This window comes from Nerophis ophidion, linkage group LG06, assembly GCF_033978795.1.
Source record: "Nerophis ophidion isolate RoL-2023_Sa linkage group LG06, RoL_Noph_v1.0, whole genome shotgun sequence".
Lineage (NCBI taxonomy): Eukaryota > Metazoa > Chordata > Actinopteri > Syngnathiformes > Syngnathidae > Nerophis > Nerophis ophidion.
In genome coordinates this window covers 996286-1012793 of record NC_084616.1, presented here as the reverse complement: position 1 = coordinate 1012793, position 16508 = coordinate 996286, and the positions used below count along the sequence as shown (strand labels likewise).

General features: G+C 41.9%; 1 protein-coding gene across 2 annotated transcripts; it reads left to right on the top strand.

Annotated features, from left to right (window-relative positions):
- The first annotated feature begins 2544 nt into the window (after positions 1–2544).
- Positions 2545–16292, top strand: LOC133554028 (glucocorticoid modulatory element-binding protein 2-like). 2 transcript variants are annotated; one of them, XM_061902364.1, is made up of 10 exons: positions 2545–2678; positions 7155–7273; positions 7357–7439; positions 7506–7630; positions 11411–11514; positions 13306–13454; positions 14485–14538; positions 14613–14750; positions 14808–14930; positions 15473–16292. In XM_061902364.1, exons 1-10 carry the CDS (start codon positions 2619–2621, stop codon positions 16033–16035), a joined length of 1518 nt encoding a protein of 505 aa, XP_061758348.1. In that variant the 5' UTR covers positions 2545–2618; the 3' UTR covers positions 16036–16292. The 2 variants fall into 2 exon arrangements, with proteins under 2 accessions (XP_061758348.1, XP_061758349.1); XM_061902365.1 differs by having other exon boundaries at positions 2551–2806.
- The last annotated feature ends 216 nt before the right edge of the window (positions 16293–16508 follow it).

The window sequence follows — 16508 nt, the reverse complement described above, 5'->3', positions numbered from 1 at the left end:
AATATCCTGAATCAAACCCAACGCTTGGAATGGGCAAAACTGCCCAAAATAGGTGTGCCAAGCTTGTGTCTTCGTGCTCAAAAAGACTTGAGGCTGTAATTGCTGCCAAAGGTGCATCAACCAAGTATTGAGCAAAAGAGCGGAATAATTATTTACCTGTGATTTTTTATTTGTATTTTATTTTCAATAAAATACTTTTTAAAAAACATTTTCACATGGTCATTATGGGCTATTGTCTGTAGAATTTTGAGGACAAAAATGACTGTATTCCATTTTAGAATAAGGTTGTAACATAATACAACATGGAAAAGTTTAAGTGCTGTGAATACTTTGCAGATGCTCTGTGTATAAAGTAATATATGTAGTATTGTTAAAATTAGTGTTGCATAGTACATCCTATTTTAATGTTGGCAAAATATATAAACGGTTTGGAAACAATCCATCCATCCATCCATTTTCTACCGCTTATTCCCTTTCGGGGTCGCGGGGGGCGCTGGCGCCTATCTCAGCTACATTCGGGCGGAAGGCAGGGTACACCCTGGACGAGTCGCCACCTCATCGCAGGGCCAACACAAATAGACAGACAACATTCACACTCACATTCACACACTAGGGCCAATTTAGTGTTGCCAATCAACCTATCCCCAGGTGCATGTCTTTGGAAGTGGGAGGAAGCCGGAGTACTCGGAGGGAACCCACGCATTCACGGGGAGAACATGCAAACTCCACACAGAAAGATCCCGAGCCTGGATTTGAACCCAGGACTGCAGGAACTTCGTAATGTGAGGCAGACGAACTAACCCCTCTGCCACCGTGAAGCCCGGAAACAATCCTACATCGAGAATTTTTTTTAGTAGTGTGCCACTCAATTAGTATTTTATAAAGGGAATCATAATGATAAAAGGTAACTTAGGTAGTGTTAATACCATCTTTATGAGGTACAGATAGCATTTAAAGGCATGACTAGTTTGAGTCAGAGTTGTGTTTAATGCAAAGGGACACTTCCAATCAGAATCAGCTTTATAGGCCAAGTTGAACACATAATCAAAGTCACTTGGTAGACTATGCTAGCTTTCTTCAATGCAGGAAATCAAGGAAAACGCAGCAACCACGAGAGCACGCAGCAGAATGCAGCTGGGATAGGCTCCAGCTACCCCAAGAGGGAAATTGCGTTATAAAATGGATGGATGGATATACACACTTTGGACACCCCTGATCGGTTGTAAAACATATATATATTTTGTATATAACAAATGTATATAACATCCAATAAATTATAACATTTTTGGTTTTGAAGATATATATATATATATATATATATATATATATATATATATATATATATATATATATATATATATATATATACAGTGGGGCATAAAAGTATTTAGTCAGCCAGCGATTGTGCAAGTTCTCCCACTTCAAATGATGACAGAGGTCTGTCATTTTCATCATAGGTACACTTCAACTGTGAGAGACAGAAATCCAGGAATTCACATTGTAGGAATTTTAAAGAATGTATTAGTAAATGATGGTGGAAAATAAGTATTTGGTCAAGCATTCAAAGCTCTCACTGATGGAAGGAGGTTTTGGCTCCAAATCTCAGGATACATGGCCCCATTCATTCTTTCCTTAACATGGATCAATCGTCCTGTCCCCTTAGCAGAAAAACAGCCCCAAAGCATGATGTTTCCACCCCCATGCGTCACAGTAGGTGTGGTGTTCTTGGGATGCAACTCAGTAAATAAATGGGTTGTACTCTTCTTCCTCCAAACACGACCAGTTGAGTTGATACCAAAATGGATACATGGATGATACAGCAGAGGATTGGGAGAATGTCATGTGGTCAGATGAAACCAAAATAGAACTTTTTGGTATAAACTCAACTGGTGGTGTTTGGAGGAAGAAGAATACTGAGTTGCATCCCAAGAACACCATACCTACTGTGAAGCATGTACCGTATATATACACAGTATATATATATATATATATATATATATATATAGGGCTTCACGGTGGCAGAGGGGTTAGTGCATCTGCCTCACAATACGAAGTTCCTGCAGTCCTGGGTTCAAATCCAGGCTCGGGATCTTTCTGTGTGGAGTTTGCATGTTCTCCCCGTGACTGCGTGGGTTCCCTCCGGGTACTCCGGCTTCCTCCCACCTCCAAAGACATGCACCTGGGGATAGGCCCCTCCCACCTCCAAAGACATGCACCTGGGGATAGGTTGATTGGCAACACTAAATTGGCCCTAGTGTGTGAATGTGAGTGTGAATGTTGTCTGTCTATCTGTGTTGGCCCTGCGATGAGGTGGCGACTTGTCCAGGGTGTACCCTGCCTTCCGCCCGATTGTAGCTGAGATAGGCGCCAGCGCCCCCCGCGACCCCGAAAGGGAATAAGCGGTAGAAAATGGATGGATGGATGGATATATATATATATATATATTTTTTTTTTTTAACAAACTCTCCTCATTTATTGACAGTCCCTAAGAGTACAGTCGACGCCAGGTGGCGCTGGTCACTTCCAAAGGACTTTGCGGCGCGTCCAGAAGAAGACACGTGTGCGTCACGTGTCTTGTGTCACGTGTCACGTTCCTGGAGGAAGTCATAGCAAAGAAGATGAACATTTGGACTTCAAGCAGCACTTTTATCCGTTTAGAGGAGGCTGGAAGATCAGAAGTAGGTCGCTGCTCACTCCTCCGCTCTGTTAGCTGCCAACTTTAGCTGGCCTTTGCAACCATTTTGCTAGCCTTACCGCTCCTTTCGGCTAAGCTAGGAGGCTAACTAGCATCAGTGCTACACGGAAGGTAAGATTTCTTTCAAAATAATAGCAGCTATTTATTTATCTTCATCATCAGCTATTTCTTTATTTTTATCATCAGTTATTTGTTTACGTTCATGGTCAGCTATTTGTTTATGTTTATCAGAGCAAGTGCACATTTTAAAGCTCAAAAGCTTATTTCAGGAGGCTAACTAGCATCAGTGCTGCACGGAAGGTAAGATTCCTTTCAAAATAAAGTCCGCCAGTGCTGACACTGCGTGATGTCCATCCTGCTGTGGCCTTCCTTCATGCACTCGCTGTCAACCGCTTTCTATTTTTATTGATTTATTTCTTATCGTGCTCTGTTTGTGTTGTGTTTGCTCCTTTTCCTCGTGTTATCTTTGAAGCAGCACTCTGCTACATTTCAATGGGCTTTAGAATAAACTTCATTTAATATGAGCAGCTATTTCTTTATGTTTATCAGAGCAAGTACACATTTTTAGAGCTCAAAAGCTATTTTGAAGTGTATAATAGTTGGTATTTGCACTGTCAATAATTATTATCATTGCTATTGTAAGTGTGTTCCCCAGTGGTGTTCAAAGTGCATTTGTGGAATCCATCCATCTATCCATCCATTCATCCATCCATCCAACCATCCATCCATCCAACCATCCATCCATTCATCCATCCATCCAACCATCCATCCATCCATTCATCCATCCATTCATCCATCCAACCATCCATCCATCCAATTTCTACCGCTTGTCCCATTTTTGGGGTCACAGGGGGTGCTGGAGCCTATGGAGAAAACAAAATGAACAAGCAAAACATTGGAAACATAGAACAAAAAGGCAAATTATAAAGAGAAAAGGATGACATGTTGACATAATTCGTCACACAAATCACTTCTATAGGTATGTCTGTAAAAAAACAACAAAAAACAACAACACTTTATTTACACAAGGCCAGTTTTTTCCAACAGGACACTCCAGTGAAAGATGTACCATTTAGTTTTCTGTGATAGGTGTTAAAGAAATGATGCTCAACTTCATCAATACAAAGTCAAGGGTGCTCAAGATTTTAGATGTGACCATTTTGTTAAGGATATTCACTCCATTTCAAAACAGGTTGGTATCATTAAAAAGCTTGCTAAACAAAGATCTATCTTTAAATATTCAATGCTTGCTAAACAAAAGTCTATCTTTAAATATTCAATGCTTGTTGAACAAAAGTCTATCTTTAATTGTTCAATGCTTGCTAAACAAAGGTCTATCTTTAATTGTTCAATGCTTGCTAAACAAAAGTCTATCTTTAAATATTCAATGCTTGCTAAACAAAAGTCTATCTTTAAATATTCAATGCTTGTTAAACAAAAGTCTATCTTTAATTGTTCAATGCTTGCTAAACAAAGGTCTATCTTTAATTGTTCAATGCTCGCTAAACAAAGGTCTATCTTTAATTGTTCAATGCTTGCTAAACAAAGGTCTATCTTTAATTGTTCAATGCTTGCTAAACAAAGGTCTATCTTTAATTGTTCAATGCTTGCTAAACAAAAGTCTATCTTTAATTGTTCAATGCTTGCTAAACAAAGGTCTATCTTTAATTGTTCAATGCTTGCTAAACAAAGGTCTATCTTTAATTTTTCAATGCTTGCCAAACAAAGGTCTATCTTTAATTGTTCAATGCTCGCTAAACAAATGTCTACCTTTAATTGTTCAATGCTCGCTAAACAAATGTCTATCTTTAATTGTTCAATGCTCGCTAAACAAAGGTCTATCTTTAATTGTTCAATGCTCGCTAAACAAATGTCTATCTTTAATTGTTCAATGCTCGCTAAACAAAGGTCTATCTTTAATTGTTCAATGCTTGCTAAACAAAGGTCTATCTTTAATTGTTCAATGCTCGCTAAACAAAGGTCTATCTTTAATTGTTCAATGCTTGCTAAACAAAGGTCTATCTTTAATTGTTCAATGCTTGCTAAACAAAGGTCTATCTTTAATTGTTCAATGCTTGCTAAACAAAGGTCTATCTTTAATTGTTCAATGCTCGCTAAACAAAGGTCTATCTTTAATTGTTCAATGCTTGCTAAACAAAGGTCTATCTTTAATTGTTCAATGCTTGCTAAACAAAGGTCTATCTTTAATTTTTCAATGCTTGCCAAACAAAGGTCTATCTTTAATTGTTCAATGCTCGCTAAACAAATGTCTACCTTTAATTGTTCAATGCTCGCTAAACAAATGTCTATCTTTAATTGTTCAATGCTCGCTAAACAAAGGTCTATCTTTAATTGTTCAATGCTCGCTAAACAAATGTCTATCTTTAATTGTTCAATGCTCGCTAAACAAAGGTCTATCTTTAATTGTTCAATGCTTGCTAAACAAAGGTCTATCTTTAATTGTTCAATGCTCGCTAAACAAAGGTCTATCTTTAATTGTTCAATGCTTGCTAAACAAAGGTCTATCTTTAATTGTTCAATGCTCGCTAAACAAAGGTCTATCTTTAATTGTTCAATGCTCGCTAAACAAAGGTCTATCTTTAATTGTTCAATGCTCGCTAAACAAAGGTCTATCTTTAATTTTTCAATGCTTGCTAAACAAAGGTCTATCTTTAATTGATTCCATGCATGAAATGAGCCTGGGAAGTGGCGGGAAATCTTAAGTTGGAAAACAAACGAGCGGGCAATCGATTCCCAAATAATTCCGTGTGGCAATCGATCAATTTAAAAGCTATTTGGCAGACCGACGCATAAATGTGTAACTTCTACTTTTTACAGCTGGAGTGTAGATTTCGATATAAAGATAGTACGTTGTGAGTATTTGTGTATCGTGGTGATGAATACACACACATGTACTTTATTTGTAATGGTCGCTTTTAGCCTTTTTTCAAAAGAAATCCAATCTGACTTTTTAATGACACTCATGTTCTACACATTTTGAAGGCTGATCCAGTGTTGATACTGGATGATATCATCTTCAATCTGAAATTGAGTGTTCTTCAGTTTTAGTCAAGTCATTGACAGAAGCTAAACATGCTAGGCTATAGGCTACCAGGAGCTAGCAGCTACACAACAGCTAAGCACTTAAATGAGACATAGGTAATATATTGCGGTGTAAAAACAAGACATTTGTCACTACGAACAAATAATTCCAGTTACCAACACATACAAAGTCTCCGAGGCAGAAGTGTAGTAGGAAGTATCCAGTAACAAATGTGTCCGCATCATTTACTTTACTGCATCTTGCGCTTAAATGCCTTCGACTACAAAGTTTTCCAAAAGAAAACTAATTAGTACTCCACTTCAACTTAATGACTGCATAGGTCCATTCCTGAGGGTTAATAATAAATAGTTTGATTCAAGAACTCCTTCATTCCGCACTCCACCCAGCTGTATAATCACTGGCCATACAGCAATAGATGATATCTGTCTGTTACCTGACACCTGACACCTGACACGTTAGCTACCTCTCTTTCTTTATCATGCATATTTTCTGCTGGATCTACTCTCTATTTCAGGCTGCAGCTGTTAGATATACTGTCATATTGTAAATGGTAATTGTTATGTATTGTACATATAATATAAACATATAATATAATATATCAGTATTTATCATATACTGTACATATATTACGTAAATATTACATATATGTTTTATATTGCTACTGGGGTACATGTTTAGTCTATTTTATACCTGTCTAAGGTCAGTGTTCTGTTTGACTATTTTTACTTGATCAAACCTTTTCTAACATCCCACACTACTAAATGATACGTACTATGATCACATTAATATCAGTATCGGCCAATACTCAACTATTAGTATATATTAGTGCATATACACATGTGTATATGCACGCATACATGTGTATATATATATATATATATATATATATATATATATATATAAATATGTCTTGATTGGATTATCCAGAGAATATTGCTCGATACCGTGGTAGAGCGCAATATGTAGGTGTGGGAAAAATCACAAGACTACTTCATCTCTACAGAACTGTTTCATGAGGGGTTCCCTCAATCATCAGGAGATTTAAAAAAAAAAATCTGATGATTGAGGGAACCCCTCATGAAACAGTTCTGTAGAGACAAAGTAGTCTTGTGATTTTTCCCACACCTACATATATATATATATATATATATATATATATATATATATATATATATATATATATATATATATATATATATCTTCTTTTTTACTATTTATCTTACTATATTATTGTGTATGCACCTTAGGGGATGTGCTCCAATGTTGTTGTTTGAACCTGTTGACTGTAATAATGACAATACAACTCTCTTCTATTCTAGTAGTATGAATCCACCAGCTATAAAACTTTAGTGATGTTTCCATTGGTTTTGTTACAATTGTCCTTGTGCACTCCAGCGCCGCACCATGGCCTCACCCTCGGCGAAAAGGACGGAGGTGGTGACGGTCACAACGGCGGAGGACGCCAGTGGGAAGGAGGAGGATGAAAGTGAGCTGGAGACGGCGCATCAGGCCAGGTTTGCAGCCACTCGGCGGCAGGGCGGTGGGCGATATCACCGGCCATGACAGCGCCACCTATCTTTTCTTTCTGACGTTTCAGAGAGGAAGACCTTGCTGCCGCTCAAGAAGAAACAGAAGATCCGAGTAAAAGACATGACCTGTCCAGCCAAGAAGCTGTGATTGGTACTTTGGAATAAATATGAGCTTTGGTGTAAAGATGGAGGAGAGTTTGACTTCTTTTGTCTGCAGTGAAGTTGACAGAGGAAGTGGATATGGAAGCTGATGTCTTCTACCCCATCACCTGTGGCGACAGCAAAGCCACGCTGCTGTGGAAGAAGTTTGTCTGCCCGGGGATTAACGTGAAATGTGTGGAGGTAAGTCCACGCCACCTCTTGTTGACAATACTCACATGGACATGAAGACCAGCAACTTATTTTTATTTATTTAGTTTTGGTCCTGTCCAGTTTCTCAGGGTAATCATATAGTAGATGTAGATGTAGATGTAGATGTAGATGTAGATGCCCATATTGGCTGTTCAGATTGACTTTACAAAAGAGAAGTGTAGGATACTTCTCTTGTTGCCTTATTTCAATGTGACTTTATTAAATGTATTTATATTATCATTTGGTGCAGCCGGGCCGGAGCAGGAGGGGATAGGAAGAGAAAAAAAGGAAGACAGAGGGGAAATTGTGGGGTTAAGAGGGGGATTAGACAGAGAGACAAAAACAACAACAGCAAACACAACAATAACAATACCAGCAACTTATATGGAACAGTTAGTGGGGAAAAAGTGTCTTATAGTCAACATTATTGATTTATTTCATCAACTATTCCAAATAAGGACCGGGAGGTTAAAAAAAAATATATATATATATAAACATTTTCATTCAAATGGAACTTCCTCTGATTATAATCCCTCAGCTATCAAGGCGGAAAGGAAAGGAAATGTATACAAAATAGTCAAATCACATTGAACACTTAAAGGTGTTAAAATCATGAATATGTAAGAAATGCTTGATAAAGTGTAAGAAAATAGTACAAAGTGTGGAAATGTAAACATAGAAACCTGAGAAGAACTACTTTCTGCAGGAAGTTACAGCTGTGCTCTAAAGGGTGGTGTGGTATTAGCGCTCTTGCCTTGCATCATGTACACACCACATTGGTCTGACTACGCTCCTTTTTTTAAAAATCCAAAAAAGTCTGTCCAGGTGACTTTTCCTCTTTTATCCACAATTTCTTCTTTTGGATTTTATCTTCTCACTCCATGCAAAGAATCAACCAATCAACCAATCAATCAATCAACCAATCAATCAATGTTTATTTCCAAAGCCCTAAATCACAAGTGTCTCAAAGGGCTGCACAAGCCACAAGCACATCCTGGGTTCAGATCCCACAAGCAAACTTGATAGTCGATACTGTCTCCTGATTGTCTGCTAGCGTGCCACGCCCACTGTTCACTGATCACTTCCTGCGTTGCTCGGCCTCCGGAGAGCGAATGTCTTTGTTCATGCAACCAACCTTGCTTCCAAACCTCCCCTTTCTTCCCACAAAAAATTAGAAAAAACCTTAACATTTTTTACTAAAGGCATTTTTATTGATATCGGTTATGAGTCTATGGCGATATATATTGATATTGTTTTATTGCCCAGCCCTAACTAGCATGCTAAACTTCTTTGCTGGAAAGTTGAAGATGAAATAATAACAAATGCATCTTTTTGCGGATGGTGTTCTGCTGACTTCGACTGCGGATGTTGTGGATCGGTGGAGGGAATACTTCGAAGACCTCCTCAATCCCACCAACACGTCTTTCTTTGAGGAAGCGGTGCCTGGGGAATCTGTAGTGGACTCTCCTATTTCTGGGGCTGAGGTCGCTGAGGTAGTTAAAAAGCTCCTCGGTGGCAAGGCCCCAGGGGTGGATGAGATCCGCCCGGAGTTCCTTAAGGCTCTGGATGCTGTGGGGCTGTCTTGGTTGACAAGACTCTGCAGCATCGCGTGGACATCGGGGGCGGTACCTCTGGATTGGCAGACCGGGGTGGTGGTCCCTCTCTTTAAGAAGGGGGACCGGAGGGTGTGTTCCAACTATCGTGGGATCACACTCCTCAGCCTTCCCGGTAAGGTTTATTCAGGTGTACTGGAGAGGAGGCTACGCCGGATAGTCGAACCTCGGATTCAGGAGGAACAGTGTGGTTTTGGTCCTGGTGGTGGAACTGTGGACCAGCTCTATACTCTCGGCAGGGTTCTTGAGGGTGCATGGGAGTTTGCCCAACCAGTCTACATGTGCTTTGTGGACTTGGAGAAGGCATTGGACCGTGTCCCTCGGGAAGTCCTGTGGGGAGTGCTCAGAGAGTATGGGGTATCGGACTGTCTTATTGTGGCAGTTCGCTCCCTGTACGATCAGTGTCAGAGCTTGGTCCGCATTGCTGGCAGTAAGTCGGACACGTTTCCAGTGAAGGTTGGACTCCGCCAAGGCTGTCCTTTGTCACCCATTCTGTTCATAACTTTTATGGACAGAATTTCTAGGCGCAGTCAAGGCGTTGAGGGGTTCCGGTTTGGTGGCCACGGGATTAGGTCTCTGCTTTTTGCAGATGATGTAGTCCTGATGGCTTCATCTGGCCGGGATCTTCAGCTCTCACTGGATCGGTTCGCAGCCGAGTGTGAAGCGACCGGAATGAGAATCAGCACCTCCAAGTCCGAGTCCATGGTTCTCGCCCGGAAAAGGGTGGAGTGCCATCTCCGGGTTGGGGAGGAGACCCTGCCCCAAGTGGAGGAGTTCAAGTACCTAGGAGTCTTGTTCACGAGTGGGGGAAGAGTGGATCGTGAGATCGACAGGCGGATCGGTGCGGCGTCTTCAGTAATGCGGACGTTGTATCGATCCGTTGTGGTGAAGAAGGAGCTGAGCCGGAAGGCAAAGCTCTCAATTTACCGGTCGATCTACGTTCCCATCCTCACCTATGGTCATGAGCTTTGGGTCATGACCGAAAGGATAAGATCACGGGTACAAGCGGCCGAAATGAGTTTCCTCCGCCGGGTGGCGGGGCTCTCCCTTAGAGATAGGGTGAGAAGCTCTGCCATCCGGGAGGAACTCAACGTAAAGCCGCTGCTCCTCCACATCGAGAGGAGCCAGATGAGGTGGTTCGGGCATCTGGTCAGGATGCCACCCGAACGCCTCCCTAGGGATGTGTTTAGGGCACGTCCAGCTGGTAGGAGGCCACGGGGAAGACCCAGGACACGTTGGAAAGACTATGTCTCCCGGCTGGCCTGGGAACGCCTCGGGATCCCCCGGGAAGAGCTAGACGAAGTGGCTGGAGATAGGGAAGTCTGGGCTTCCCTGCTTAGGCTGCTGCCCCCGCGACCCGACCTCGGATAAGCGGAAGATGATGGATGGATGGATGGGCATCTTTTTCAAGCAGTTCTTAGTACATCATTCAAAAGTCAGAGATTTAGGAGAAGTTTTGAAGTTTTATTTAATAAGGTAATTGTGTAAGACCCACAACAGATCAATCATCAAGATTATGGGACTATTATGTGTAGTCTGGGTGTTTAAAAAAACCCAATGTGCATTCTAACCCAAATGAGTGATAACATCCTAACTTTGGATTTGGTGAAGTGTTCCACTTCTATTCTATAACATCATGGACAACTGGGCTTGGCAAAGTTACTTTCAGTCTCTTAGAATTAAACTTGTACCTCTTCATGGGAACTTGGATCTTCTTCTTTTTCTTCATAAACCCTAGTCTTTACTGACTGACCTATCATGGTTTATATATATATATATATATATATATATATATATATATATATATGTCAGGTTCAAACACTATTAATCAGACAAGAAGCAAGGAAGCAAGCAGAGACAGAGTTCAATAAAGCTCATGAGGAGAACGCATGGATCTGAACACTTAGTCCCAGTCTCGCCGTACGCTCTAAGGTTCAACTCCCGCATCCCTCTTTTTATTCAGAGTTCCATAGTCAACATCACTGAGGCCGCCTCTAAAAGGAGTGGTCACATATATTATGCAAAGCAGGTCCTATCATGGACGACATATATATATATATATATATATATATATATATATATATGTTTATATTTATATATATATATATGTTTATATTTATGGATTCATCTAAAAAATGCTTTGTTTGTCTTTTTTTAGTTCAACGAGCAACTCATCAGCCCAAAGGAGTTTGTATGTTTAGCAGGCAAGTCCACCTTGAAGGACTGGAAAAGAGCCATTCGATTCAACGGCAACATGCTCAGGTCTGGATCAAATATTTAGTAATCAATAGCCCAGATTAGATTGTTAAGGCGCCTGTGCCAAAACATAGTTCTTCCATCCCTTTCTGTGTCATGAGTGGAAACCAAACGTTTTTCTATCTTAATCTGTTTTATGAGTGGCAACCAACAGATTATGCAGACTTCTGCCATCTTCAGAAAGAGCATTTCATTGTTCTGCTGTCACTCTGCATCGCTAGCATAAGTGGATGAACAAAATGCTAGAGCTGCAGCTATCAAGTATGTTCTTCTAAAAATTCCTTCAATGAATCAAGTAATGGGTTAAAGAGCAATTATAAACTGCTTCTCTGTTTGTAATAGGCATAAAGTACATTTCATTGTCTGTGCCATCAAACTGATGGAGCAGGGACCCCTACTTGTACATCTTCTATGGAATTGTCTTTATAATTAAAGTGGTCCTAAAGGTACCTAGCAATAGTGCAATGCTCCCATGTTCAAATAATATCGTACAACTGACAACTAGCACCATAATTGCTAAATAACACTTGGTGCGCTAATTACTAGCTGGCAACTAGCACACTAATTGCTGTCTGAAAAGTGCCGCACTATTCACTCGCTGACAACTTGTGGGACCTACTCAGTGACCGAGTGCACTGCTTCTCAAATGGGGGACTTGAAGGTAGGCCAAGGGGTAGGTGAGGTTTTTTTTAAATGTTCTAAAACTAGCAACAATTCAAAAATCCTTTATAATATATTTATTGATCAATACTTCAACAAAATATGAATGTAAGTTCATAAAGTGTGAAAAGAAATGCAACAATGCAATATTCAGTGTTGACAGCTAGATTGTTTGTGGACATGTTCCATAAATATTGATGTTAAAGATTTCTTTTTTTGTAAAGAAATGTTTAGAAGTAAGTTGATGAATCCAGATGGATCTCTATTACAATCCCCAAAGAGGGCACTTTAACTTGATGATTACTTCTATGTGGAGAAATCTGCATTTAGAATTGAATCATTTGTTTATTTTTCAACAAGTTTTTACTCATTTTTATATCTTTTTTTTCAAATAGTTGAAGAAAGACCACTACAAATGAGCAATATTTTGCACTGTTATACAATTTAATAAATCAGAAACTGATGACATAGTGCTGTATTTTACTTCTTTCTCTCCTCTTTTTAACCAAAAATGCTTTGCTCTGATTAGGGGGTACTTGAATGAAAAAAATGTACACAGGGGGTACATCACTGAAAAAGGTTGAGAACCACTGGCCTAGTGGTTAGAGTGTCCTGCCCTGAGATGGGTAGGTTGTGAGTTCAAACCCCAGGCAAGTCATACCAAAGACTATAAAAATGGGAGCCATTACCTCCCTGCTTGGCACTCAGAATCAAGGCTTGGAATTGGGGGTTAAATCACCAAAAATGATTCCTGGGCGCAGCCACCGCTGCTGCTCACTGCTCCCCTCACCTCCCAGGGGGTGAACAAGGGGATGGGTCAAATGCAGAGGACACATTTCACCGCACCTAGTGTGTGTGTGACTATCATTGGTACTTTAACTGAAGTTCTCGCTAGCTGAAAAGCTGTGCGTGAATGGCATGCAGACCAGACACTTCCTGCACTAATCCTTTGCTGACAAAGGATGCGCTAATTGTTAGCGGACAACTGATGGTCTAATTGTCAACTGACAACTGGTACGCTAATCGCTAGTTGGCCGTTAATTGGAGCTGACAACTTATTTATAGCATTAAGCAGTGATTATTTCAGCATGTTCTGTGCCCCCCGAAGCAAACATGTCAACACTAGTCCCTCCTCAGGAAGATCATGGACTCCGGCGAGCTGGACTTCTACCAGCACGCCAAGGTGTGCTCCAACACGTGCCGCAGCACCAAGATCGACGTGGTGGCGAACAAAGTGTCGGTCAGCTCCGATCAGTCTGCTGAAGCGGCCTCGTCCACGTCCTGCTGTGAGTACACCATCTTGAACACTGCGTTTGTCCTTTTAAGACCACACAAACTCTAAAGAAGACTCCTCCTATGCCGTGTTGCATGTGCTACAGAAGCAGTGTTTGGCCTTGGTGGAGGTCACATAACCACAAAGCTTTGTGAAGACTGGCTGTGTTTGAACTGGTCCTTGGTCTAGGTCTATGCGTCACAAGCTGCTTAAGGAGTGTTGCCATGACCCCTTTTTTGTTCTTTATTATGTTGTGGCCTGCTGCCTGAAGTGTCCTTCTATTCTTTTTCAAAAGCTTTTAATCATTATTTTTGCAGCAGAGTGCAACTGTAGCATCGCTTTTCTAATATTTGGTCCCTCCTATACACCGGACTTTCTGGACTATAGAGCCCACCGCATATAAGCTGACAACAACACGTTCCAGGAAAAAATAGTTTTCCATATATTAGCCACACATGTTTATCTTGTGAAAGTATTCTGTAAATGTCTATTTACACACCTGAATTGTTTCCAAATGGTATGTATAACAGGACAGTAAAACGGCTGATCAAACAAAACAGAAGTCGTGGTCATGGAAGCTAACTCTCCAATCAGCTAAACAGACTCAGTAACTCCACGCTGACATTTTGGTGAATTTACTGAGGAATTTGTGAAAGTGAAACACTCCACAAAGAATGTCTTTGTTAGTTAATAATACTAACACCGACACTGGTGAATGTGTTAGCATATTAGCTCATGCTAAGGACGCTGGCTAGATGACATTGTGATATGCATGCAGACATCACACATGAGACGCTTTAGGAAGTAAGACTTCTTTTAGTTGTTGAGTGAGGAGTGGAGTAGAAAGGATATCCAGTCACGTCGTGAGCTTCCTTGTGTCACCAAATTACCAATTAGCACCACTCCACTTCAATTTAAAGACAGCTAAAGTTGATTGTGAATGGTTAATAAGAAATGATGTTGGACCATTGACTCATTTGACTGCTATCAGACGGGATGGGAAAAGACAAGATGTTAAAGAGCATGTTGTGTTTTCCTTGCAGTGAATGGAGGATGTGTTTCAGAGGAGCCCTCAGAGTGGGTGACGGCCATTAGAGGTGAGTCCTCATCTCAGCTGCAGAAAGTCTGATGATGATGATGGATGACCGCTGGTTTGCCTGTCTGTCGCCAGAGGACTCGCTAACATTCTGGCGTGCAGTGAAGGAGGCGGGGCTGCTGGAGGAGGTCATGGAGGACTTTCAGAAAGACCTGCAAGAGCTGCTAAAGGGGCTGCAAGAGAGAGTGTCCCAGCCACCGCTGCAGGTCAAAGGTTAGAGCGCCACAGCGCAGTGGTTGACTTGTGAGGTGCTGAGCCTTGTTTTGTCAGACGCTGCTTTGCTGAATAACATCGTGCAGAACTTTGGCATGCTGGATCTGGTGAAGAAGGTTGTGAGCAGTCACAAGAGCCAGATGGACCACTACAGGGAGCAGTACACCAGCAGCCTGGCGGGTCAGTGCTGCTGCCTCCAAGGCGCTTTTTCTATGGTCCTTTAGGTACTGTGCACTCTTTCAATGGAAGAAACGTGTCTTGGAGTTGGCCACACGAGGGCAGCAAAGTTGCAGTGATGAGATGTTCAGCTATTTTCAAACAAGCAGTAGACATGACTTATGTGTGCTATTTAAACTTTTAGTACTTATTAAGCATTCAGTACTTATCAAACTTTTGTACTTATTATTTAGGTCCATGGCAGAGTGAGGGTCATTTAGGTCCATGGCAGAGTGAGGGTCATTTAGGTCCATGGCAGAGTGAGGGTCATTTAGGTCCATGGCAGAGTGAGGGTCATTTAGGTCCATGGCAGAGTGAGGGTCATTTAGGTCCATGGCAGAGTGAGGGTCAGTGAGGGTCATTTAGGTCCATGGCAGAGTGAGGGTCAGTGAGGGTCATTTAGGTCCATGGCAGAGTGAGGGTCATTTAGGTCCATGGCAGAGTGAGGGTCATTTAGGTCCATGGCAGAGTGAAGGTTTACGTTTGGTGTTTGTTTGCTGGCACAGCTCTGGAGCAGCAGTGTGACGAGCACAGGAAGCGAGCCAAGGAGCTGAAGAGCAAATCTCAGCACCTCAACAACGTGCTGATGAACCTGGCGCCCGCCCCGCCGCCGCCCAAGCGCCCGCGGTCGGGCCGCTCCATCTCCAGCCCCGTCAGCATCAGCCCGGCGCCCACGCAGGTCACGCTGCCTCTCAGCCATCTGAGCGGCGTGGCGCTCGGCAAGCTGCTCACCGTGGCGGGCGCTCCGGCAGCCTCCAACCTCGGCGGGTACACCCTGCTGACCTCGCCGCTCAACGGCTCGGAGCTGGTGGCCGACGCGTCCAACCTGACGGTGCTGTCCACCGTGGCGGGTCAGGAGGGGGCGTCCGCCGAGAGCACCTTTGTGAAAATGCTGGGCCCTCAGTTCCAGCTGCTGACTCTGCCAGCCGCCATTCAGGGCCTGGCCGCCACTCAAAACGGCGGCACCCTGGCACAGCCGCTCGGAAGCTTTGCGGTGGTGGACGACATTTTTCTACAGGGAGTCCAAGATGAAGAAGGTCAAGCTAATGAGGTGAGAGGGGAAGAATAGTTTGTTGTATTGACACATTGTTAGCTGAGGAAATAGTCCTCAAGAACTTTTGCAGTTATTTATAGCCCTCTGCTCAGTCACCCACTCTCTTTGTCTCTGTGGGGGGAGGTGTACAAATGATCCCCATTAAGCCCAAAATAAAAAAAAAGTTGTCCCATTTCAGATATTCCCTGAAAATCCACCCATAACCTTTAGAGTTTTTGAAGTAGCAAACAAAGCCCTGGCGGAGGTAATAAATGAAGTTTAGTTGACTTGAAGCCGAGCTGCTCTCACTCCTTTCTCACTTTCCTCAACTGGAGAGGAAGCAACCAAACTAAAGTTGGCTTCATTTCCAACATGCAAACTTATTTCTCATTCCAGCCTGTCCCAAAAGAAGTAGGAAGGAACACATCTTTTTTTAAACCTCACCTCTTTTTTCAAACATAAAGTTACTTTCCAAAAAATGTTTTGTTTGCAAATCTTTGGTTCCAGTT

What these genes read in the sequence shown, in the direction of transcription:
- LOC133554028 (XM_061902364.1), top strand. Translation starts at nt 2,619, where the DNA reads ATGAACATTTGGACTTCAAGCAGCACTTTTATCCGTTTAGAGGAGGCT. An exon ending in CAGCCAAGAAGCTGTGATTG is followed by an intron (nt 7,440 to 7,505) that starts GTACTTTGGAAT and finishes TTTTGTCTGCAG; the next exon opens with TGAAGTTGACAGAGGAAGTG. An exon ending in GTGGGTGACGGCCATTAGAG is followed by an intron (nt 14,539 to 14,612) that starts GTGAGTCCTCAT and finishes GTCTGTCGCCAG; the next exon opens with AGGACTCGCTAACATTCTGG.